This window comes from Felis catus, chromosome F1, assembly GCF_018350175.1.
Source record: "Felis catus isolate Fca126 chromosome F1, F.catus_Fca126_mat1.0, whole genome shotgun sequence".
In the NCBI taxonomy this organism is placed as follows: domain Eukaryota; kingdom Metazoa; phylum Chordata; class Mammalia; order Carnivora; family Felidae; genus Felis; species Felis catus.
In genome coordinates this window covers 43,428,474-43,453,234 of record NC_058384.1, presented here as the reverse complement: position 1 = coordinate 43,453,234, position 24,761 = coordinate 43,428,474, and the positions used below count along the sequence as shown (strand labels likewise).

General features: G+C 55.0%; 1 protein-coding gene and 1 long non-coding RNA gene across 7 annotated transcripts in view; one reads left to right on the top strand and one right to left on the bottom strand.

Annotated features, from left to right (window-relative positions):
* LOC123382754 overlaps positions 1-14,547 on the bottom strand; it is a 34,760-nt gene extending 20,213 nt beyond the window's left edge. The window contains exon 1 of the long non-coding RNA XR_006591634.1: positions 14,452-14,547. This is a non-coding gene — a long non-coding RNA (uncharacterized LOC123382754). The remainder of the gene's footprint in view (positions 1-14,451) is intronic.
* KLHDC8A (kelch domain containing 8A) lies at positions 4,127-23,076 on the top strand. Of its 6 annotated transcripts, none has more exons than XM_023247479.2 (7): positions 4,127-4,484; positions 16,097-16,184; positions 16,918-17,520; positions 20,269-20,433; positions 20,685-20,900; positions 21,503-21,604; positions 22,037-23,076. In XM_023247479.2, the coding sequence occupies exons 3-7, from the start codon at positions 17,145-17,147 to the stop codon at positions 22,228-22,230; spliced, it is 1,053 nt and encodes a 350-aa protein (XP_023103247.1). In that variant the 5' UTR covers positions 4,127-4,484; positions 16,097-16,184; positions 16,918-17,144; the 3' UTR covers positions 22,231-23,076. The 6 variants fall into 6 exon arrangements, with proteins under 6 accessions (XP_023103247.1, XP_044904638.1, XP_044904637.1 ...); XM_045048703.1 differs by having other exon boundaries at positions 16,097-16,544; XM_045048702.1 differs by having other exon boundaries at positions 16,044-16,544.
* Positions 23,077-24,761: the final 1,685 nt, after the last annotated feature.

The window sequence follows — 24,761 nt, the reverse complement described above, 5'->3', positions numbered from 1 at the left end:
TTCGCCCAAATCTGACACCCCTTTGAGGACCTGGGTCAAAGACCACCTCTCTTACTAGGTGTTCTCTGGCATTCTCAGATAACTATGATTTCTTCTTCTGTTCCACTCCCGAAGAGCAGACCAACCATGTGTCACTTAACACATGCCTCCTTCCACTCTGGAGATGTATGTCCTATGTTGTTTGCTGGTTTGTTGTTTTTTGAAATGTTTGTTTATTTACTTTTGAGAGAGAGAGAGAGAGAGGCAGAGAGAGAGGGAGACAGAGAATCTGAAGCAGGCTCCGCACTGTCAGCACGGAGCCCAACGTGGGGCTCAAACTCATGAACCATGAGATCGTGACCTGAGTCCACATCAGACGCCTGACTGACTGAGCCACCCAGGTGCCCCTAAGTCCTGTGTTTTATACCCTCGGGAGCCTAGAAGCTTCCTAAGCACACAGACCATACCTGACCTCTGGTAGACCATTCCTGCTTTGTGCTTGTGAGGTGCCCGTTAGCTATTTAAGGGAGAAATATGCGACTCGATTATCCTAAATCAGAGCTACTTTCTCTTTTCATTTTCAGAGTGGGTTTCCCCCCACTTCAATCCTGGAAATCAGTGGCACATGGGCATATGTGGCTTTTAAGAGACTTAATCTGAAATCTTCCAATTTAGGAGAAAAGGGAGAGATGTTCATCTTTTCCTCCCCTGGACAAAGGAACAGAGCTTACGCAAAAGAAAAAAAAAAGACTTAACTTTGGCAAACACGTTACAAAAGAATTATTACAGCATTAAACGAAAACGCCTCCATGCGAACAAAGTTCCCGTTTCTCGTGTGTGCAGCAGACAGCTGTATTTCTGGATCTCTTTGAGTAGGTTTGGATTGAAAAGTGGAAAAATGAAATCTCCCGGGCACTATTTGCCAAGGGATTTGCTCCCTTCCTTTGTCTGTTGTGCGAACCCCGGAGTGGCTGAAAGCTACCCATTTTGTCTCTGGGCTCAGGCGGAAGGGAGAAATCTTTTCCAAAAGAGGCCGTGAGATGGCGGGGCTCCCTGAGACAGGATTTGGGGGAGGACAAAGGAATCGTGTGGGCATCTTATGAAGGGTGTCTGGATGGGGGCTCTGTCGTTTGGGAGGCATCTGCTCCCGCCATTTGCACATCTTACGCTAATCCTCTTCCGACTGCTGCCTTGCCTCGTGCTCCCTCCTGCCCACTTCGCCCGGCCCTCCCCGCCGTGCCCTCTGATGTCAGGCCCCCTCTTTTACTGCTCTAATTCAATGCCTTCTAATTGGATGCTCTGCCTGGCTAATGGCTTCTACCCAACTACAGGGCTGACATTTACTTACTTGATTTCCACCCCTCCCTGTGCTCTCTGGCCTTCTTTGTGAGCAGAGCTTAAATTAGGCAGGATTTCAGATCCCGCACCTTTTTTTATATTTCAGCTTGGGCCTCTTTCTTTTGGGAGGGGAGGTGGCTGAGTAGAGAAGAGCCTTGGAAATAGACCCTGGGCTGATCAATCCTGACACCTGCGGATAAAGCCAGCTTTGTGACTTATCTGTATCCCAGCACCCCAGCTGACTCCGGGCTGCCTTCCTTTGTTTGCTTTTTAACCTGGACCCCAGCCTGCTAATTTCAACCGGAACACGCTTTCTTAATTTCATCACCTAATATCAGACCAGTGCCAAAAGAGTCGTTTTCATCATCGGAAAGGTCCTGGGCTGAGCACCAGGCCTCCTCGTCCCCAGGATTTCACACGGGGAACTGTCATTTAGGGCTAACGTCCTCTTAATGGCCACCTGTGCTCCACGGTCCCGCCTCTTCCCCTTCTCTTCCCTGCCCCCGGAGGTGAACATCATGCCAGAGCCTCCAAATATTTGCTTAGAACGGATCATCACAAATTGAGTCTCACATTATTCTCAGATTATGGATTGTGGAAGTCATTTATTGATAGGCATCGCCCCACAGGACAAACAGGGATCGGCAAGCTTCCCTTTGGTTTGGGGCCGTTCGGCAGCATGGCACCAATCTCCAGCCTCACCCAAGCAGCTCTCCCTTAGGCAAGCGGTTTGCCTGTGGTCTGTAATCTGTCTCCAGGGATCAGTTTCACTTGATTCTTAATTACATTCTACTTTCCACCCCCTTCAGTCACCTTACACACACACGCACACACACACACACACACACACACCCGCACGCACATGCACACCCCTTCTCTTTAATTGCGCCGTAGCGATCTCTCAGGCGTTTCTAATGTGGCACACAGTTCTGATGGACAGCTGTCACCCCGGGCCAACGCTTCATTAGGTGTGACAGCCTGCAGCCAATGGTCACCATGCCACTCTGTTCAGGGGCCAAAGAGCAGCTCAGAGGGGAGTCTGGGAGACAAAGGGGTAGTTATCGCAGAGGGGCCGTGGTGATGACGTGGCTCCTGGGACAGATGTTTAAAGCAAACCAGAGTGCCATTCGCTCTCTCACACGAGGTTATGAAATGAGGAGCCGCGTCACTAACGGCAACTCAGCTACCCAGATGTTGCCTCGGCAGCTGCGAAATTGATGTTCAAGCCACAGGAAACATCCAGAATATTTTGAGTCTCCACAGGCGGCCCGTCACCTACATCATCAATATGGCCTGTGCATAAGCACCCCCTCCCTAGGCAACCCTTCTCTTCAACTTCTATCATTCACTCTCCTTCCTCTCTTTATGGGGAGAGGGCCAGTGCCTAAGAAGGGAGTGAGTATGGGGGTGCCCGGGCGGCTCAGTCGGTCAAGCGTCTGCGTCTTGATCTCAGCTCAGGTCCTGATCTTACAGTTCGTGAGTTCCAGCCCCGTGCCTGGCTCTGCACTGACTGAGCGGTGTCTGCTTGGGATTCTCTCTCTCCCTCTCTCTTTGCCCCTCCCCTGCTCTCTCTCTCTCTCTCTCAAAATACATAAATAAACTTAAAAATAAAAATAAAGTGAGGGAGTGAGTATTGCCTGCATTGAAATGTTCATGACTGACAAACCTAGTTACCTAAACTCACGTAAAAATCCGGGTGTCATTTATATACAGTCAAATCCACAGTTGGATGGTTTTTGACAAACGTTTATACCCTTAGAGCCACCCCATCAAGTATGATCTCATAATTAATCCTCACATTTAACTCCCATGAGACAGACTGGTGTTACTATCTCAGTGTTATCGCTGAGGAAACAGAGGACCAGGAAGACTGAAAACAGCAATAACGATGGCCGTCACTATATGCCGGGCGCTGTTCTAAGGGCATCAGACACATACCCCCTTTAACCCTCTCCGAAACCTCACTGGTCCCATGTTACAGACGAAGAAACTTGCCCCTGGTTTCACAGCTAAAGAGTTGGGGGAGTGGATATCTGGTGTTCGGTTTACATTCTTACCCCAACAGTACCTGCTCAGAGAATACAAAAATGTTCCCCTCGTTACATCCTCTTTTCCTCCAGAGAGACGATCGCACGATCGCCCTCCCATCCCCCAGCCTCCCCATCTCCCCAGCCCCCCCCCCCCCTCCCACAACTCAAAGTCCTAGAAAGGAGAAGCACATGTAGTGTCAGTCCCGCTCGCCTGCTTTCTCTCTAGGCTAGACGCTCTGCTTAACTTCCTGGACAGGGGAAGCCAGGCTTAAAAGGCAGCCTTGTTTTTTTTTTAATCCCTTGAAATACTGGACTTTTCATCTAAGAAACTTCTGTGAGCCATCCCTCCAAGCAAAGTGATCCAAACTGCCCTGAAGGGTTCAGCCTGACCTGATAGAACGCCTCTGGCCTTGCCAACGATGCTGAGTGTTTCTGAGGGAGGTGCTTACCCTCTCTGAACGCTGATGCCCCATCCAAGCATGGAAAGGCAAAGGTATGCATGGGTGGCTATTTGGGGCACAAAAAGGTCACCCCACCACCGGTGCCTTTTGCCCACAGCCCCCCACCCCCACCCCAGTGGGAGGAAACCTGCCATCGATGGATTGGGGCCAAGGTGGGCCTTTGCCCGGTGCAGAAACGCCCTCCCCACTCTCTCTTGCTTCCATTCTCTCCCATCTGGCAGAGGAGTCCGGCTCCCTAAATCTTCTTTTTGTTGGTTAGTTTCCATGGCAGTTATTGTCTGTGTGTGAGAGCGTGTCCGCCCCCTCACCCTCTCCCCTTCCAGAGCGGGCCCTGGCGGCTCAGGCGCGGCCGCTGGGGAGGCAGGCAAAGACGCCAGGGCTTTGGCCAGTGTGCTGGGGTCCTCTCGGTGGGGGGTCAGGCCTCCTGGAGCTCAGGGGTCCCCAAGCCTCCCTCCGTGCGTTTGGGGTGGGGCCCTCTGCCGCCGGGCCCGGCTGTATCCCAGCTCCTTGGCCAGAGGCAGCAGCCGTGGACTTGTGAATTGTGGAAGAAGCCCTCAGGACCCTGGGGATCCTAGGAGGAGCCTCGGAGCCAACCCCTGAGGGACCCTCTGCAGCCCCTTCCCCTCCTTTGTCTTTGGCAGATGATCACCTGATATCCTTTTTCCCCCCGGGTCAGGTAAGTTTCATTTCTATCTGTCTGTGCCGAGTGGTGCCTGCCGCTGGGGAGACAGGCAGTGGGCTAACGGGGTGGGGAGGGAGGTGGGGGGGGACGGCTCGGCCCAGACAGGCTGGCAGGAGATGGGGAGAGTGGGGAGAGGAGAGGGTCTCAAAGCGCCTTTCTTCCTCAGCTGTGCCTCTCCGGCTTTGAAGTTCAGGGCTCCTTTCCAGCCGGTTTTAACCCAGATAGTAAAATGCAAAGATCAGTGTCTAGGGCACAGAATGACTGACATACAGCCAATATCCAGGGCTTCGGGCTTCTGGGCTGAATTCAGTTCCGGGTATTCAATATTGACTACATACAAGTCGTCGTGCTTGGCTCTGGAAGAGCAACACGAATGACCCGTGACACGGTTTCTGCTTTTAAATGCTTTCCATCTGGTGGGAATGATAGGACGTCTACACAGATGGGTATGAAGACTCCCGGGTCAGGCACGCTGGGTTCGGTACCCTACTCTGGATGCATGACCTTGGCCAGGTCACTTAGCCCCTTCCAGGCTAAATTCCACTTGCACACACTCATAAAATTTAGGTCAGTTCATGACAGTAACAACCGCCATACACTTGTTAACTATTATTACTGTTAGAGAAATTATAGGGGCGCCTGGGTGGCTCAGTCGGTTGAGTGTCCGACTCTTGGTTTCAGCTCAGGTCATGGTCTCCGGGCGTCAGTTTCCAGCCCCGTCTCAGGCTCTTCGCTGGCTGTAGGGAGCCTGCTTGGGACTCTCCCTCTCTCTCTCTGCCCCTCCCTCCCTCGATCGCACTTGCTCTGTCTCTCTCAAAATAAATAAGTAAACTTAAAAAAAATGTTTTCAATCCTATAAAACGTGTAAAGAATATCGGGGATGGTTATTACCGTGCAAGGCAGTCATTGAGTACTAACACAGTGGCGCCTACAGAAAGTTCTATGGGAACACGGGAGAGCTTACTGTCACCTGCAGGGATAGGGTGAGTCTCCTGGAGAAGGTGGCATTGAGGCCGAGCCCTGAAGAATGAGTAGGATTTTGACACGCAGGAAGGAAGGTATGCAGCAGAGAAGCACTAAGCCAAGGTGCGGAGGCAGGAAAAGAGAGGCCTCCTGGCCGCCGGCTCAGTGAGCGAGCACCTTGCCTGGGGCCCAAGCACGGAGCCTGGTCAGAAGCTGGGCGGCACTTTGGACTCCCCAGCAACTTGGGGCCAAGGGCAAGTTAGAGACCCAGGCTGGGAGCCTGAGACCAGGGTTCCGGTCCTGGCTGAGCTCCCACCTGGGTGCTCTGAGGCTAACCTCTTCACCTGCTTCCAGGTTTGTTTCCTCACCTATGAAAGGGGAATATTGAAACTTGACTTCCCTCCCGATCTTACTTACTATCGTGACTGACCATCGCATGGGAACATGACATTTTAAATCAGTAGGTAAAATGCAAAGTCCTGTTCTTCAAGATGAAAGAGAATTCGTGGACCATCTACACGGCTCTGGGGGAAATGCAAAGGACTAAATCATTTAACGAGGAGGCTTGTGAAAATCATCTAGTACAATGCCTGACTCATAATAGTAGCTGAATGATCTCTTTCATAATTGATTGGTTGGTGGACTCACTCATTCAGTCATTCATTCAGGGTTCTTGGAGTACCCACCGCAGGCTCGGTGATGGGAAAGAGGTGTGCCCAAGACAGGCATGGGTCCTGCCCTGCAATGCTTACAAGCAATTCACGAAACCGGCAACCTGAGGGTGTCCCTGTGCCCCACACTAGCAGCTTCCATCCCGCTGGCCGTCTTCTGGCTTCTTTCAAGGATTATTGCTGTGAGACAATTGCTGTGGATTATGGCTGGTTTTTTGGGGGGTTGATTTTAGGCTCCCGAGACACTATCCCCATGGGTCTGCAGAACACCTCCTCTCTGCCCTCTGCTGGCAGGGAGTTGTAAGTGCTTCTCAGTAAACAGCTCAACGTCCATTACCCCTCCACACCAAGCGTTCAGTCTGCCTTCCATCACCCCTGAGATGAACTGAAGTGCCTTAATATTTAAAAAGGAATGAATCTGTAATTAGCACCTTAACATTATATCAGGGCCATTCCGGAGGCTTTCTATTTAAATGCAAATTGAACCTTCCTGAAGAAAAGCTAATAAGTGATGAAAATAGATAGCAAGAGAGGAGGAAGCAGGCAGGAGGAGGGAGGAGGGGCCGATGTGGAGTCGCCACTGGGGCCACTTTGTTGCTGCCTGTGGACCACACTCCCCTCACCCAGAGACCAGGCGCGGGGCGCCTGAGGAGAAGTCCGGGCACCTAAAGCCTGAGTCTCAATTCCCCTCTTTGTTCAGGGGGTGGATCTCCAAACCAGCAGCCACTTGGGTGGGCCCTTCGGGGGCTGCTGGAGGTCATCTCAGAGTCATGGTGGCCTGGAGAGGATACGGGCTTCGGCTACAGCCAGACTGGGGTTTGAATCCAGGATCCTCTTCTGAGTAGCTATAAGATCCTGGCCAATTTCCTAAGCCCTCGGAGCCTCCGCGCCTTCACAACGTAAGCGGCTGTTAGTGCTCGTTCCTCTCAAGATTGCTGTAAAGATTATGCGATAAACAGAAAAACGTGCCTGGTATACAGTAGGTGCCTAACAAATGTTAGTTCCCTACCCTCGTCTCGAGATCCGGCTGGACCAATTTAACCGGTCAAGGTGAGAAGCAGGTTCTCAAGAGAAAGGTGGCATCCACGCTTTTCCCTTCAAATAACCTAGGCGAGGGGTCGGGGAACACCAACACTTTCTGTAAAGGGCCAGATAGTAAATATTTCATGCCTGGCGGGCCATATGCTCTCTGTTGCAACCACTCCACTGCACCGTTGTAGTGGGAAAGCAGCCGCAGACACCACACAAGTGAATGAGCGTGGCTGTGTTCCAATATAACTTTATTTATAGACACTGAAATGTGAATTTCATACAACTTTTGTGCATCACAAAATATTTGTCTTTGGGTTTTGGTCCCCCCCAAACATCTACAAATGTAAAAAACATTCTTAGATCACTAGCTGTACAAAGACAGGCGGCAGGCTGGGTTTGGTCTGTAAGTGATCGCTCCCCGAAGGTTTGACAAGAGACCCTCACCTGTGATTTTGTGGAGTCTGCACCAGGGGGCGTCTCAGAACATAACTCCTAGGGCTGGGACTAATGGAGAGGGACGGCATCCAAGGAAGCAACGAGCCCTTTCTGGGCCAGGACCACCAAGGACAAAAGGACACATAGGGCCCCTGGTGCTGGTCTCTGTTGGGGTGCCAGCCATTAGGTCAGGGCACGAGTACAGGTGTCATTCTACTTTTTCCCAGTGATGTCCAGGAAGGAACCAGTAGCTCCTTGGGCACCGAGCCGGCCGACACATTCTCCTGGTGACAGGCCCGAGCCCAGCCCTGGGAGGAGGGGGAATGTGACACTTGAAAGAGATCCAGCCTGGGAGCCTGAGACCAGGGTTCTAGAAGGGGGTTCAAGGGCTCAGACCCTGCTGCTCTCTCCCCAACCAGGAGAGCGGCAAGGGTTCCCCGGGCATCTCAGCCCACCCCAGGAGTGCCTGCTGGTAAGGACGGGCAGGCCCTCTGATTCACCCGAGACTTGGCCCGTCTCCCCCCTTTCCTGGGCTCTCTGACATCTGTCCTTAGAGACACACACAGAGCGCTCTTGCAACTAGTCCGCCATGCCTCCCCACCTCCTCTCTGTCTTTAGCACAGAGAACACAGGTCACCACACCAGATGGCAACCTCACTGTTGTGGCAGATTGCCGGGCTCCGGGGAGAGGTGGGGGTTAAAGCAGAGCACTGGAGGCTGTCTGTTCCACAGTCCCCACCCCTCTTCTTTAACATGCCTCCGCCCGGCCCCTTCTCCAGAACCTCTGGGGAGGAGGGCCTGTGTGCGTGCACGTGCTTGTGCACATGCATGTACGTGTGTGCCCATGCGTTTGTGATGTGAAGCAACAGGGAAGAAGGGGAAGGGGTGAGGAGAGACCGTGCCAGAGTGAAAGCCACTCTACCTCTGTAGAGGACCAGCCCCTCTTCCCAGCTGGAGGGTGAACTGGACCCTGCCTCTCTGGTACCCATCAAGGGGTCTTGGAGGTGAGCAGAGGCGTGGTGTGGAGAATGAGGCCTCTCTGTTTTATTTATTTATTTTTATTAAAAAAAAAATTTTTTTTTTAACATTTATTTATGTTTGAGAGACAGAGCATGAGCGGCGGAGGGGCTGAGAGAGAGGGAGACACAGAATCCAAAGCAGGCTCCCGGCTCCGAGCTGTCAGCACAGAGCCTGACGCAGGCCTCGAACCCACAAACCGCGAGTTCATGACCTGAGCCGAAGTCGGACGCTTAACCGACGGAGCCACCCAGGCGCCCCCGCTCTGTTTTAGAAGCTGCCCCTGGGCCTGGCCAGAAGGGAGAGGCCGAAGAGGGGCAGGGCCTCTGAGGGTGACTGTTCTCACCTCCTGGCTCTCTAGTGTCATCTCACAGCAATCCAGCCTGTGGGCCCCCCACCGCCCCTTCCCAGCCCCATGAAGGGGCCGGAGCCTTGGATCCCATCAGGCTCGGACAAAATGGTGCTAACAGGCAGAGAAAGAAGGAGAGGCAGGCCCTGAGAAACGCTCCTCCCAAAGTAAGTAGTAATAACCAAATAGAAGCCAGTAATGTTCCTTAGCAGGTGAGCAGCCTCCATCTGGAAATAAGGGGAGCCTCTAAGGAGTGGCCCTTTTCTCTCCTGGGTGGAAATGGGACAACCACCTCACAGCCCAAGCTTTTGTCCTCCAGATAAGATAGTTTTGCCCCTGGGAGGCCTGGGGGGACTCAGTCGGTTAAGCTTCTGACTCTTGATTCAGGCCCTGGTCATGATCCCCAGCGTGCTTCGAGAGAGACCGAGCCCCCCTCAGGCTCTGTGCTGATAGTTTGGAGCCTGCTTGGGATTCTCTCTTTCCCTCTCTCTCTCTCTGCTCCTCCCCTGCCCGCTCCCCTCCTCGCTCTCAAAATAAATAAATGAAGGTTTTTTTTTAAAAAAGATAGTTTGGCCAGGATGAGGGACCCCAGCAGGAAGGAAGCAGGAGAGCTTACTTCTGGTTCCTTCTGCCCCTTACTTCTGCCCCTCTGTTGGCAGAAGGCTGCGATCTATGGGACTGGGGGGAGTGGCTGGCTTTGCTCACTCGGAGCCTGTCAGCAGGACAGCCAGCCCCCCTTACCGCGCCCCTCCCGCGCGCACACGCGTGCCCTTCGTGACAGGCAGGCTGGCCCATCTGCCAATCAATTTTCCTTGCTGATTTCCTAGCCGAAGCAGCGGGGCTGGTGTGTAAATCATTCAGAGCCCTCTCTCAGCTCTGCCAGGACATGGAGCTCTTTTTAATTAAGAAGAATGGAGGATGTTGCTGGCTCTGGAAATGGCGATATTAACTTACTAATAGGCATTTAAGGAGCCGTGTTTGAGTGGCTGCTGCCTTCCCAGCCTGCACCCTCTGCCCCTCTGCAGAGCCGCCCAGGCCCCCACAAAGGCTGTGCTGTCCTCCGCATTAGAAGGGTCAGGGTATAAGCACCGTCCTCCCGCCACCTACATTGGCCCCAGGGATCAGCCAGGCTCCCGCATGGTGACCTGGGACAAAAAGGCACATTTTCGCATTTATTTAAAAAACATTTTTTTATGTTCATTTGTTTATTTTTGAGAGAGAGACAGCATGAGCAGGGGAGGGACAGAGAGAGGGAGACACAGAATCTGAAGCAGGCTCCGGGCTCCGATTCAGAGCCCGACGCGGGGCTCGAACCCATGAACCAGGAGATCATGACCTGAGCCGAAGTCAGACGTTTAACCGACTGAGCCACCCAGGTGCCCCTATCTATCTATCTATCTATCTATCTATTTTTTTTTCAACGTTTATTTATTTTTGGGACAGAGAGAGACAGAGCATGAACGGGGGAGGGGCAGAGAGAGAGGGAGACACAGAATCGGAAACAGGCTCCAGGCTCTGAGCCATCAGCCCAGAGCCTGACGCGGGGCTCGAACTCAAGGACCGCGAGATCGTGACCTGAGTCGAAGTCGGCCGCTTAACCGACTGAGCCACCCAGGCGCCCCATCTATCTATCTACTTTTAAAGTTCATTTATTTTGAGAGAGAGAAAGAGAGAGAGTGTGTGAGTGCGCATGAGTGGGGGAGGGGCAGAGAGCGAGGGACAGAGAGAATCCCAAGCAGGCCCCCTACTACCAGCCCCAACATGGGGCTTGAACTCGTGAACCATGAGATCATGACCTGAGCCAAAAGCAGGAGCGGAAGGCTTAACCGACTGAGCCACCCAGGCACCCCTCGTTTTCGCATTTAGAGGAAAGGCCAGAAGCAGGACGACTTGAACCCTTGAGTCCTCTGCCTCTTGTCCTGGCAGACTGTGGGAAGGCCACAGGCTCCCCAGAACTGTCAGGACCCAGGAGGACACATGGGTAGGCCTCCAGTGGGTGCCCAGTGCCCACAAGGAGCCAGCCCGTCAGCAAAAGCTGCAGCTGTTGCAAGTGAGCAGCCGAGCCAAGCAAGGGCCCTCACTAAGTCCCGTCTGATGACTGAACCTGGGGTGGCTGGCGGTGCCCGTGAGCGCCGATGGAGCCAGACCCCTGCGTGTGTGCCACTCAGAAGAATGTGAGGATGTCCATTCTGGGGCCTGCTGCTTTGTCACCATGGCTAAGCGACTCTTCCTGGGGGACTTCACACCCCGGATACCCCTCAGAGTAAAGAACACCCAGCTGGGAGACACCTCAAGCCCGCTGTGCTCTTCCTCTCTCTCCCTTCTAATTTTACAGACTGGTCCGGAGGTGCACGGCCCAGTTGGGGCAAAATGTGGCTGGAACAGAAGTCTCCTGGCTCTTGGTCCCCTGTCTTACCTATTTCCGGTATCTCCCAGGGCAGGTGACGCCACGGCCTCTCCTCCCACCTCATGCTGCTCTTTCCATTTTCTGAGGCTCTTGGGCCTCTGAAGTTCTTCCCTCTTTATAACCCAGATCCTCAGGCTTTATTCCAAGTCCCATTTCCTCTTACGACCTCCTCAGTCAGCACAGGGCAGGGGCCGAGGTCTTTCAGAGAAGGTCTCGCTTGCTCCTGTCCTTCTCATCTCTATGCATGAAACAGCAGAGGAGGGGGCAGCTTCCTGACTCTTCTAAATCATGCAGCTCCTGAGTCTGAAAACCAGGATGATCCCTTCCCCCCATCCCACCATCACATAGCTGAGCCGCACTTTCCATCAGATGCACCCCTTAACTGATACCCACTGAGTCCCTCTGGGCCCCACGCCCCGCCCCCCACTCTGCCCTGGGGGAGGAGGGAGAAGGGCCGGTGGCTGAAGGAAGGTGGCCGATTCCACCGCCCATCTAGTCAAGGCTGCAGGGTCAGGAGGAGGCCATTCCTCGGGACCCCAGACTGCCAACCCCACGGGTGGCAGTGCCACGTGAACAGAGGCCGATTATGGTTCCGACTGCCGGCACCTGTGTCACATCATCTCCAGCCGAGTCCTCTGGAGCCCTAAATCCTTCTTCTGGGCTGCTGTTGGGACGGGGCGGGGGGACGCCCCAGGGAGGCTTTTCGGGGTGGGGGAGGAATTTACCCCTCCCTCGGTCTACAGGGAGCCTCAGTTCTGATTGGATGAGCCATCGTCACTTCCACCCCCTAAACACAGCCAGGCTTCTGGTGAGGGATGAGAAGGTGATTCTCTGCAGGAAGGGCGACAGCTGTTCTCCAGATCAGAATGCGATTTAGTTAGTGGGAGAGATTTCGGTGCGCTCAGGGGGTAGAAATCCTGTCCAAGACGTAGGCCCCGACACGGTGGGGCACAGGAGCGTGGACCCCGGTGAGATGCCTGCTGTGTGAAATGGGCACCTGCTGTCTCTGGGCTCACCGGTCTGGATACGCAGAAAGTCAGGGTGCAGGAACTTGTCGTCACACAGGGGGGAACGAAGTCTACTCGTTATAGACTACTTCCTACATGCCCAGCATCTACACCAGGCATCTCTTTCCGCCCGTAACTCTAGAAAGTAGATTTTCTTATTCCCCTTTTCCCAGATGAGGAACTGAGAGTCAGGGGTATAAGTGACTTCTTCACGGTCACACAGCTTGAGGGGCCCGAGCCAGGATTCAGACCCAGTCTGCCTAATGCCAGAGTCCACACACTTTCCCCTACCCCATGCCCTGTGAGGCACTGCAGACAAAGAACTAAGGAGAGAAGGTGATCCCGGCCTCCAGGAACTCAAGATGCATCTTTCCAGCCCTCACGGTACCCTGCAGAGGGCGTCCAGGTGCCCACCCCCCCCCCGCCCCCCCCCCCCTCTTCCCCGCCACCAACAGGAAGGTAAACTGTATTTCCGAGGAGGGAGAAGGAGCTGTTCTAGCTTCTAATAACTAAACAGCTCCCCTCTCCTGTCTCCCCAAAATGTACCCTGCACCTGGGATTCCCCCAGTCCCTTGTGGCCCTACCTACCTCCTCCACCCACAGTCTGCCGCGCCGGGACTCTGCTAGTTAACAGGGACGAAATTGTCCCTACCCACCCTCAGCTTCCCCACGAGCTACCCCAAGGTGGTGACGGCGGGCCCCTGCTGAATACCTAATAAACCCAGTCACTACCGAGTCAAACTGTGCATTGTATTCTGTATAAAAGAGACTGTACTAGATCCTAGGTGCAACTTTAGGAAAAAAAAATACCGAGTGACTCTTTCTGGAGCTGAGCACCCCTTCAACAAGTCTGACGCAGCAATATCACATAAGAAAGACTCCACAGTACCAAAGGCTTTATCATTAGAGGCTTTCATCAACTTTCTTTCCCCTGCTTCTCTCCCCTCCCCGTGCCACCTTGTGACCAAGGCAAAGAGTCAAAGCCTTTTTAAGAGAGAAGAGAAACCCAGGCCTGATGTGATTGCAAGGTCTCAGAGCAAGAGGGATTTGGGTTTGACGTGAGGAAGAACTCCCCGACAGGGAAATGGCCACCCTGTGGAACGGGGTGGTGAGGAATCAAAGGGGTCACTGGACTCCCCGCCTGTGCTGGGTGCCCCTTCAGGCCCCAGCTGGGTGCACTCTGCCCAGGCATGGAAACCGCCCGTGACTCAGGGAATCTTAAGTGGCGGTTGCTAGGTTACAAGTTTCCTCAATGTGCACTCAATGTAAGGATTAAAGGATGTCACCTGGCTGAGAGGAAGAGCCATGGGGGAAGGAGTTGGGGAGATGGAGAGAAGCCAGGACTTCCAGAACAAGCAATCAGGCCACGACCTGAAAGGCCTCCTATTCTCAGTACTTTTCCAAGGGTCTGAGTTCCTAGATCCCGCGGTCCTCATGGAGGGCGGTGCTTGCAGAACATGAGCGTTAGGCTGGAAGGGGGCCTATTCTGGGATTGGATTCCAGTCCTTCCCCAGTTATGCTGCCCAGCATACAATATGGCAATGGGCAGAGCCGTTGCCGGAACCCTTTGGGGGCCTGGGCTCCTTCAGTGTAATTGGACAAGAAGCCGGAAGCCAGGTGACAGTTGAAAAGCTTGGTGTCCTTAGGAACACACAATTCTTTCATTTGTGATTTAACGGTGTTAAAGTGGAAGAGGGTTAGATTCGGAATTCACAAGCTAGACCCTGGTGTCGGCCCTCGGACGGTCGTAAGTCCGCTACTTCACCTCACTAAGTCTCAGCTGCCTCACCTGTAAAAAGTGGAAACCGATACCTGCCCCCGTCATCTCTCCCAGGGTTGTTTTAAGATTACAAGAAAATGGATGTGTGAGGACTTAGGTCAGTTCGAGGAGTTCTGCAAACACAACATCATATGGAACTGTGTATAACTGCTTAGTAAGCTGCCCCAGCTGGGGTGGGTGGGGACTCCAGGAGCCTTGCCCCATTGCTTTGGTAAAAGGCTCAGTAGACAAAAGAAACTGAAGACGGGTCCCCCACGAGACCCTTTGAGGAAACCTATGGCTTTCAGTCTTCCTACTCACCCTGTGCTGGTCTTCTGAACACAGTTCAAGTTGGGGGTCGAGGATCTGTTCCCTATTCCTCTGGGCAGATTGGGATCCTTGGGAAGAAAGAGAAACGGTTGGCATTTCCTGTAAAACTTCATTAATTCAGACCACATTCTCTTGGAATTTATGAGTTCTTACTGAATAGAGAAAACAGAACACAACCTTCCTCTGAAGGTTCTAGAGGTGCTTACGTTGTAAGCACAGAGAATTCAAACAAAAAAAGGCAGTTCAATTTCTAAGCCAAGAACACAAGATATTAAGATGAGTTGTGACTTCTGTTTCTCACAGGAAGTCATTTCTAAACAAGGGGCGAAAGTTTGTATTTGTTCCGTTTCCCTTTTTTCTGCATTTTGTTGATAATAGTTGCTGGCCATGGTCTTAACAGCGATTTACCAAGCCCTTGCTATGTGTCAGACACTGAACTGTTTTACAAACAGTATCTCATTTAATCCTCACAAAAATCTACCAGGAGCCATCCATAGCATGAAACACTACTCAGAAATTAAAAGGAATGACCTACTGGCGCATGCAACAACCTGGATGAAATTCCACAGAATTATGTTGGGGGCGGAGGTAGGGTTCCTAGTCAATCCCAAAAGGTTACATACTTTATGATTCTATTTATCTAACTAATCTATTCTTGAAAACACAAAATGAGGGAAAGGGAGAACAGAGTAGTAGTTGCCAGGGGCTGGAGAACAAAAGGTGGGAGGGAAGCAGGTGTGGGTATAAAAAGGCAACACAAAGAACCCTTGTCTTGTGGTGAAAATGTTCTGTACCTTCACTGATCAATTTCCATATCCTGGTTGTGATATTACTGTACTATAAGTTTTGCAAAATGTCACCTTCGAGGGAAACTGGGTAAATGGTGCTATTTCTTCCCCCTGCATGTAAATCTACAATTTATCTCCAAATAAAAAGAGATAAATTCAAATAATATAAGGAAATTGGGGCTCAGGGTGGTAAAACAATTTCAGAGCCAGAATGCAAACTCAGGTGTCAGACTGCCAAACCTGAGCGTTTGGAGACTTGACTCTATTCAAGGGAACCAAGAAGGAGGACCCCATCGGGCCTAGAAGTCCATTAGACCAGGGGACCCACGGGTGTCATGGGCTGATGTGTTACCCGGGGTCTACTGTCCTGAAAAGGCTGAGAATGTGGCTTGGAGAAACTATTTGGTAAGCCCTGTGGGTTGGTGCTGAGTGCCAACATTGAACAACCGGGTTTCCCCTTCCCAAGGTGTGTGAAAAAGGGATGAGAGTGTGTGTGTGGGGGGGGGGTCCCCCTATGTGTTTGTCTATGTGGGTGTCTCCAGTTAGGTATCCCCTTTGTCAGTTACTCCGTGAATATGTCAGTTTCCGGGTGAGAGAGGGTAGGGTGATGTGCAAGTTCTGCCTACGTGTGTGCAGGTCGGTGTATACGTTATGTTTGGGTGCACCCGGGGCAGGTCTCCCCGGGTCACACCCACATAACTTGTTTCTATGAGGTTAAACCATTTGATAATACCTCCCCCAAAGCAAAGCTGACTATTGAGCCAGCCTGTCACGAACTGGGTCTGTGTACTGTAGATAAACTGGGTAATTGGACTCTCCGCCTCTTCATCCAAAACAAACACTCACAGACCGCCCACCCCCACGCTGGAAGGAGTCTGGTTCCTGTCATCTGGGTACTTGGCTCCAGTGCCCCGCCTCTCTGACCCTGTAGACAAGGTGAGCGTCTCCCCGAGGGGCCCTTCCCCTCCCCCGCGGGCGGACGCTGCCAGCGCTTATGTAAAGAGGTCACGGCCTGCTCCGCCGCCGCCGCCGGGCGCACGCGGCTTCCTGCACAGGTGTGGCGGCTGCGGGCGGGGATGTGCGTGGAGCAGCCTGGCGGGCCTCCTCCTCCCGGGCGGCTCCGCTTCTCCTTCGCGCTGCTCGTTCCTTCTCCTCGTCTGCATGTGTGACAGCGGTGTGCGGGCTGGGGAAGGACAGCGCGCCCTGTCCCCAGCTCCCCGCAGCCCTGGGGGGGCTCCCCGCTCCCGGGTGATGCGCTGCCTGCGCCTCGCCGCCGCGCTCCTCGGGCCTGGCTGTGTAAGTGGCGCGGGGGCGTGGGCGGGAGGGCGCGGACAGGGGAGCGGGGGCGGGGGGGGTGGGGGGAGAGAGGCGGCGGCGCCCGGGGGTGTTAACTCCTTGTTCCGCCGGGAGGCTGCCGGGCGCCGCGAGCCCCGGAAAGCCCCCGCCCGCCGTGCGCCCCGCGGGTGTCCGAGCCGCCGGCCGGGAGGGGCGGGGGACACCGCGCTGCGGGGCGCGATGCCGCCGCGGGGTGGCGCCCTCGGCCGCCTTCCCTTTGAAGTTGGCCGGGACCTGGGAGCCGGGAGCCAGCCCGCCCCGCCGGCGGCGCGAGGAGGCGAGGGCGAGGGCGCGGGGCCCCGACCGCCCTTGATTCGCCCCATCCCTCCCGCAGGGCCAGGCGCGGACGCCGCCGGACCGCGCAGTCTGGAGGGACTGTGAAGCGCTGGCCGGCGTCGGGGCCCTTGCCCCGGGGTCGGGCGGGAGCCTGCGGACGGGAGCCAGATGGAGGCGGCGAGAGGGGGCGCGGAGTAGCGGGCGGCCCCCCGGGCTCGCACCTCCCGCGGCGCCGTGGCGCTCCGCGGGCACTGGGGCGCGGCGGGCGGGGCCCCCGGGGCTGCCATGGAGGTGCCTAACGTCAAGGACTTCCAGTGGAAGCGCCTGGCGCCGCTGCCCAGCCGCCGGGTCTACTGCTCCCTGCTGGAGACCGGGGGGCAGGTCTATGCCATCGGGGGATGTGACGACAACGGCATCCCCATGGACTGCTTTGAGGTCTACTCCCCCGAGGCCGACCAGTGGACCGCCCTGCCCCCCCTGCCCACGGCCCGGGCCGGGGTGGCCGTCACCGCCCTGGGGAAGCGGATCATGGTGATCGGGGGTGTGGGCACCAATCAGCTGCCCCTGAAGGTCGTGGAGATGTACAACATCGATGAGGGCAAGTGGAAGAAGAGGAGCGTGCTGCGTGAGGCCGCCATGGGCATTTCTGTCACGGCCAAAGGCGAGTGGGGCCAGGGCTGAGGGAGGGAAGAGAGAAGGGCGTGGGGGACCACGGGGAGAGGGATGGGAACGAACACTGAGTTGGGGGCCCACTGTCACAATCCCGATCCCATTTGATCCCTACAATAGACACGGAAACTAGAGACCCACAGGCCTTATTTTACAGATGGGAAAACAAGCTCAGTAGGTGAAGTGTCTAGTAATTTCATGTGATGCCAGAACTCCACTCCACCAGCCTCCTGCCAACAAGCTGGGCAGGCCTGGCCAGAGAGGAGAGCTGGAGACTTAGTGCAGGGTCTCCACAGACCCCTCCATTCAGCAGAACGAGGAGCCTCCCACCCACAGCACCTCATCCCCTGAAATCTGCCTTCGAGGGACACCACCTCCAGACACATATTTGGGGTCCTGGGGGTGTTCACTGCATCCCTGTACCATCACTAGGCCCCTCTGGTGGGGCTTTGAGGCCTGATTGCGGGGCCTTTCCCACTACCCTCAACCTCCCCTTCTGCCTCCGAGTCTCAGAGATACTAGTGAATGGAGACTAGAATGTTCCTGAGGGTTGTGCTCCTACAGCACCTCGCAGTTCTCAAGGGGGACCACGAGGTTACTGGATCTTCATTTCACTTTCTCAAAACCCCTCATTCTTTCTCCTTGGGCCTGGTACAGCCCAGAGCATAGAGCGGGCTCCAAAAGTTCTTTGGCTGAAACACAAAGGGTTTTATGGGAAATGGTCCAACAGGAATTAGAAGACCCCAAGTGCAGCTCAGACCGACAGCCTTGGCGGGATGCAACCTTCCCTCCCTCTCTTGCAAAACCATCCCATTTGCCTGTGGGGTCTACTGTAGATCAGGAGCCAGGATTTCTGGAGGGTCTGCTGTGTCCCTGGCCCATTTCCAGGTCCCAGGGAGGAAGGAAAGAGGCAGAAGGTCTGGCCCCTACTTTCAGAAGTCGGAGTCTGATCAATGAAGGTGACCAGTGAGAAACTCTAAGCCTGAATCCCTCAGGGTAGTGGCCAGTGAGGCCTCCACAGGCCATCAGTAAGGATAAGAGCCGGAGGGCCCATGGGGAAAAAGAGGGAAAGGGTATCCCTTTGTTCCCAGGCTTCAGTAAATGGTGCTGAAAGACAGAACTAACGTTTATTGAATCCTTACCACGGGTGCTTTATGTATTTTAGCCCCTTTGATCTTCAAAAACCTATCTGATGAGATAAGTGCTATTATTATCCTCATTTTAAAGAGAAGCAACGTGGGGCCCAAAGAGGTTAAATAATTTGCCCAAGGTCACACAGCTGGTGAGTAATGATGGAGTCTGGGCTCTTAACTGTGGCATTGAATGGGTTCAGGAGTTAGTTTAATAAGCTTTCACATGCCTGTGTGGCAGACACGGAAGCAGAGCCTGGGGTCACAGATGACCAAATTCTCTATTTGGAAGAAACCGACAAGGATTATTTCCATAACGCATGGTGAACAGGGTGAGCAGCTACCTTGGGCGGTACTGAGCCGGTGCTCTCAGCCCCGCTTTGCGGTTCAGGGACACCCAGGCGAACCCGAAGGGATGATTAAGAGCTGACACAGGAGCGGTGGTGTGGCGGGAATGAGGGCTGTCGGCTGGACGTGTGTTTCAGGTGACACAGGGATGGGAGAGGCGGAGCTTGTGTAAGGGAAGTCCTTCTAATATTAGCAGGCCAGTCTCCTGGCCTCAGGCTAAGGTTAGGATTTTTTTTCCCCTTGTTCAGTAAGATTGGAAATAGTACTCAGTAGAAGGAAATAGTAGTCTCCCTGCAATTCCCTTACAGAATAAAGGTCTCCTAGAGCTGGAAGCAGTGAGGACCAGCTACTGGGAGATAGAATCCCGGGCAGGGGGGGGTCCCCGGGAAGAAGAGTGGCTTGTGGGCTGGGGGAGGAGGGGAAGCTGTGTCTCTGATAGGCTGCAGGAGGCACTGGGGTGAGGCCCAGGGAAACGCGGGTGCCTCGCTCATCCTCTCTGATGCCCTGTGTCAGGGGTGTGCCTTGAAAGGCTACCTGCAACCAAGAGCAATAGAAAAAGGGAGAGAACTCACTTCTCCTCTCAGAGTGCCCAGCTTGCTGCCCTGGCCGGGTTCCTTAAAGGGGCCGTTTTTCTCTCCTCCAAAGCCTCACCCCCATTCACCCCTAACCCTATCCCATCTAGCTCAGGATGTCTTCTGGAGCCCACAAGCCTCCTCATGTGTGAAGGAGGATGGCATTCCCCCATGGGGATGGCAGACAGAGGAAGAATCAGCAGCACTCCAGGGTCCCACAGGGCCGGCGACAGCAGGGCTGACCTCATTTCCAAAGGCTCCTGCTGGGTCTGGAGAGTTCCAAGCAGGGAGTGCCTAAGGAACAGGCCACTAATGGAGGACATCAGAGGATTACCCCTCCTCTTCGGCATCCCCTCTGGCTGCCCAGGAGGGAGAGGAGTGTAGAGGGGACAAAACCTGCAAAGGGTTGTCCAGGCCTCGACTCCACCGCAGTCTACCCTGTGAGAGGCTCCGCCACGGGCTGGACATCGAGGCGTTCAGGCCTGACATGGCTTCAGGCTCAACCATGGCAGAGACTCTCCATGGTTCCGTCAACCTCACCCCGGCACAGCATCGGTTGGGAACCTGGCCTGGCCTCCGTGCTGGTGTGCGAGGGGTTGATGGGGCCTGGCCTGGTAGGTCATTACTGATGGGCCTGTCTCATAGTGTGCGCGAGCTGAGCCAGGGGTTGTGTGTGGCCTTTCTCCTTAGATTACCGAGTGTATGCGGCAGGCGGGATGGGCCTGGACCTCCGTCCGCACAACCACCTCCAACACTATGACATGCTCAAGGACATGTGGGTGTCACTAGCACCCATGCCCACCCCGAGATATGCTGCCACCTCCTTCCTCCGAGGCTCCAAGATCTATGTGCTAGGTAAGGACAGGTTATCTGTCCCACATCTATCCCTCCTTCTCTCCCTTGGGTCAGTTTCCACAGGAAGCGGTCAGTGTCTGTGTGCTGAGCATCTCCTTGGGGACAATCACCAATGCCTTACCCCGCAGGGAGCTCCCTGTGTGGTTGGGTAAACGTGGAAAGGGGAAGCCCAGCCCCCCGCCCTCAGGGATTTACTCTGGCCCAACCCCCCTGCCCTCCCCCCACCCTCCCAACCCTGGTCTGGCCTCCAGGGGGACGACAGTCCAAGTATGCAGTCAACGCCTTTGAGGTTTTTGACATCGAGACTCGCTCCTGGACCAAGTTCCCCAACATTCCCTGTAAGCGGGCCTTCTCCAGCTTTGTGACCCTGGATGACCACTTGTACAGCCTGGGAGGCCTGAGGCAGGGTCGGCTCTACCGGCAGCCCAAGTTCCTCCGGACGATGGACGTGTTCGACATGGAACAAGGTGAGCAGGGCACCAGCCTCTAGCCGCCCACCCCCCTCTGGCTGAGTCCCCATCCCATGCGCCCGCCCAGGCCGCTGATCCAGGGGGGCGAGCCTTTCAGGGGTCCGAACAGCCCTCTCCACTCAAGCCTCCTCTTGGGATCGCATTCTCTCCTCTGGACAGGCCTCCTCTGGGTTAGCTGGTTGTTTTTATCAAAGCCTTTCCCATTTTCTCTTCTTACGACATTCAGGCAGGGCCCGGTGAGGGAGGGCTTTTCCGGCTTTTCACCGATGCAGACACAGAAGGATCCCGACTCCCACGCTCACTGCCTCTAGTTAACCTCCTCTCCAGCTCAGAGACCTTGAGAACAGAGGTTAGAACAAGGTGATTGGTTGTAGGGGATTATGGCTCCTTGGACTGTAGCAAGCCTGGGAGAGGGTGTAGAGGCCCCGGAGTGCACCATTTCAAACAGCAGGAGGCGTAGTTTATGCCCTGAGCACAAAGCCTAGATGGGGTGGACGCCCACCCAGGATGTGAGCTCTGGGGACTCCGTGTGTCCTTGGCGGGGGAGGTCAGCGTCTCACTCTCTCTAAATTTATCCTGCCGTGATCCACGGCCCGCAGGGGGATGGCTGAAGATGGAACGCTCGTTCTTCCTCAGGAAGCGGCGGGCAGACTTTGTGGCCGGCGCTCTGAGTGGACGGGTCATAGTGGCCGGAGGACTTGGTAAGGATGAGGCTTCCAGGCTGTCAGCTGACACCGTGCCCGAGCAGGAGAAGGCACCGGCTGCCTGCGCACTGCCTGCCTACCGCGTTCTCCCAAATCATTCAAAAACCCCTCTTCCCGGCTGGGCTTCACAAACCCACGGGGGTGGATTTTTAGTAAAAGGCAAAAGAGAGGCAGCAGTGACGAGAAACTTCTGGTAAAAGCAGAGGGTGGGGAAAGAAAGCCTTCCTCTGGAGGAGACGGAAGGACGGAGAGAAGGCAGGAGGGGCAAAGTGGCTGTCGGACAAGAGCGAGGGCTCAGGGTAGGGAAGGAGCGTTTCTGCAGCCCAGGAACTAAAGTCCCTTGGCTTCTGCTTGTGGATTCCGGGGGGGGGGGGGCATGGATTGGGGGCTGGACTTCTTTGTAAGGTCCGGTTCCCTTGGCGCTTTCAGGGAACCAGCCCACTGTCCTGGAGACAGCAGAGGCGCTCCACCCCGGGAGGAACAAGTGGGAGGCCCTCCCCACCATGCCCACGCCCCGCTGCGCCTGCTCCAGCATTGTCGTCAAGAACTGCCTCCTGGCTGTGGGGGGCGTCAACCAGGGTCTGAGCGACGCAGTGGAAGCCCTGTGTGTCTCTGACTCCTAGCTCTCAGCACAGCGCCTGTGCCCCGGACCGGATCAGCCCACTCCCCACAAGAGGAATGGTCTCATCAAAGCAGTGTGGGCGACTTCCCAGGATGTCAGCTCCTGTCAGCAGCTAGTGGGGTCAGGCCCCGGGGTTCTGAGGGACCTCCCTCCGCCTCCAAACCCTACCCATCCCAGGAAACCATGCGAAGTCCCAGGGACTCAGCCAGCCTCCAGCTGGAGGCCAGCTGAACTCTGAGGAGAGTCCCCCCTTCCTGCTCAGGCAGAGAAAGACACAGGAGTACTGGCTACCTCCCCTTCCTGTGAGTTCCACCTCCCCCCGTGTCCAGGGTAGGGGGTGGGCAGGGCCGAAGACAGCTGCTATCACTGTCCTCTCCCCAGCTCTGAACTAGTTTGAGGGTCCCTCGGGATGGAAAACGGAGAAGGTTCGCAAGGAGTCCCAAACCCCTCGCTTCTCCCTTGGTCTACATCCTTTCCCCATTTGGTGGTCAGCCGTGGGCCTGCCCTAGCCCTCGTCCCCTCAGCAAGAATTGGCCTTGGAGTCAGGTTCACGGGGACTGGTCCAGGTCAGTAGCCTCGGCCAGGAAGGACCCGTGCCTCTCGGGTCCTCGACGGGAAAGTGACGATGCGGAAGCAGCAGACGCCCAGCCCAGGCTCTGCTTCCCGCTCCTCCCCTCGCTCACTTTCTCCTTCGGCCACCCTCCCCTCGCCCTTTCATCACCCGCGGCCCCAGCGCATTTCTGGGCAAAACCTTCTCATGTACACTGTGGCATCCAAATCCACGAAGGATGGATTAACTGCACTCTGGTTAACAGCAGCAGCACAACAATTAAAATCTATATTCCTATTCTCTCGGGTACCTGGTGCAGGGGTGGGGTGGGTGGGTGTCTTGATGGGTAGAGGGGACCCCATGAAATAGTCCCTCTGACTGTCTCAGACTAAATAGGGCCCCAGGCGACCAGCTGTTGTGGGTTCCGCCTCCAAAGCACCTCCTGCCCGGTCACCTCACTCCCAGTACAGGGCAGCCCTCCTCAGTGCCTAGTCTCCTCTGTGTTAGGAAGGGCTGACCTCTTAGTGCCTGGCCTCAATTCACTCAGCCGAAGTTCACTTCTGTCTTGCCTGAAGTTGGACGGGATCGCTCACTGTCTTGCCGTGAAGGACGTGCCCCCTCCTGGCTCGTAGAGCGCCTTTCTGATTTCCAGTTATTTTGAAAAGCTGTGCCAGCACAGGGACTACAAAGGAAAACCTGCCCCCCCCCCCACCAAGGGCTGTGGGGGAGTCAGCACTTCCTGTGTGATGGTGTCATTCATTCTAATGAGGCAGGAACAGTTGGAGCCTCCTGGAGGAAGTGACTCTGCCCCTGGGTCTTCGAGGGACAGGGGTGTTTGTCCCTTCCTCAGGCCCCAAGGGTGCTGCCCCCTGCTGGCCCAGCCTTGCCTTCCCACCCCGGCTAGAGGCATCCTGTGGCCAGGGGTGGTTCCTGGTGAGCGGACTGGGAGGAAGGGTGCCTTCTTATTGCTTCTGGAACCCCATACTTCGGTTCTGTTAGCTGCTGAAGTAACTGTTAGAAGATCCTGGAGGAACCACAGATCCTGTGAGGGATGGAACAGCATGTTAAGGAAGCCACTCCAAAGTCCAGCCCTGGTCTGGTCTTCCCCTTCCACGTTACTTCTGTGCCGTCCCCTTCCATTCTCCCTGAGAAGAGGGGTCCCTCCCTACTTTCCAAGAGGAAACCAAAGCCCCGTGTGTGTGTGTGTGTGTGTGTGTGTGTGTGTGTGTGTGTGTTGGGGGAGGGGACTTTCCAAGCACACAAAATGGTACCTGATCTGTGCATGGGACTGAAGTATTTTTAAATGGTCGGAACCTCAGGGGTACAGCCAGTCTGAAAAAGGTTCTTCCCGTTATGAGAATGGGGGACTAGCCACTAGAATCTATGAGGGCCGCCAAGAGCTGGAGCTGGTACCTGCCGAGGACTTACGTCTTGGAGGTCCATTTCGGGGTGCTTCACCGAGCTGGGGAAATAGGGAATGTCAGCGGTAAACCCCTTGGTCTGCACCTCATGGTGCCATGGAGGCAGCTCAGGATCTGGGGTGAGATGGCCTGACTCCAGGCCTCCCTCCTGCTCTCCCCCCATAGGCTTTCCTATCACCATCCCTCCCTGGAAAGATCCCTCCCCCCCTCTCATCTTCGTTTCCCGATCTGTATAACAAGAGTGATGATGATGCCATCTCATAAATACTCCAATCCTTAGATCAACTTTACGAGGTAAGCAGTTTTCCATTTTGCAGATGAGAAAACTAAGGCTCGAAGAGGTTATGTAACTCGTCAAAGGTCACAAGCTAGGAAGTGACTGAGCCATGTCCGATTTCAAAACTTGTGACCACAGCACCGCTTTGCCTCAAATGAACTAGCATACAGGGAAGGCGAGGAAATCAGCCGCGCCGCACCGTGTAAGGGGTTCCACATGCCAGACCTGGAAAGATGGAGACTCTTTTCCCAAGGAAGGAGTCTGAGGATTAACAAGGGAAGAGT

Coding starts and splice junctions, on each gene's coding strand:
- KLHDC8A (XM_023247480.2), top strand. CDS start 17,145: ATGGAGGTGCCTAACGTCAAGGACTTCCAGTGGAAGCGCCTGGCGCCG. Junction 17,521..20,268: donor CATTTCTGTCACGGCCAAAG/GCGAGTGGGGCC, acceptor CTTTCTCCTTAG/ATTACCGAGTGTATGCGGCA. Junction 21,605..22,036: donor CATAGTGGCCGGAGGACTTG/GTAAGGATGAGG, acceptor TGGCGCTTTCAG/GGAACCAGCCCACTGTCCTG.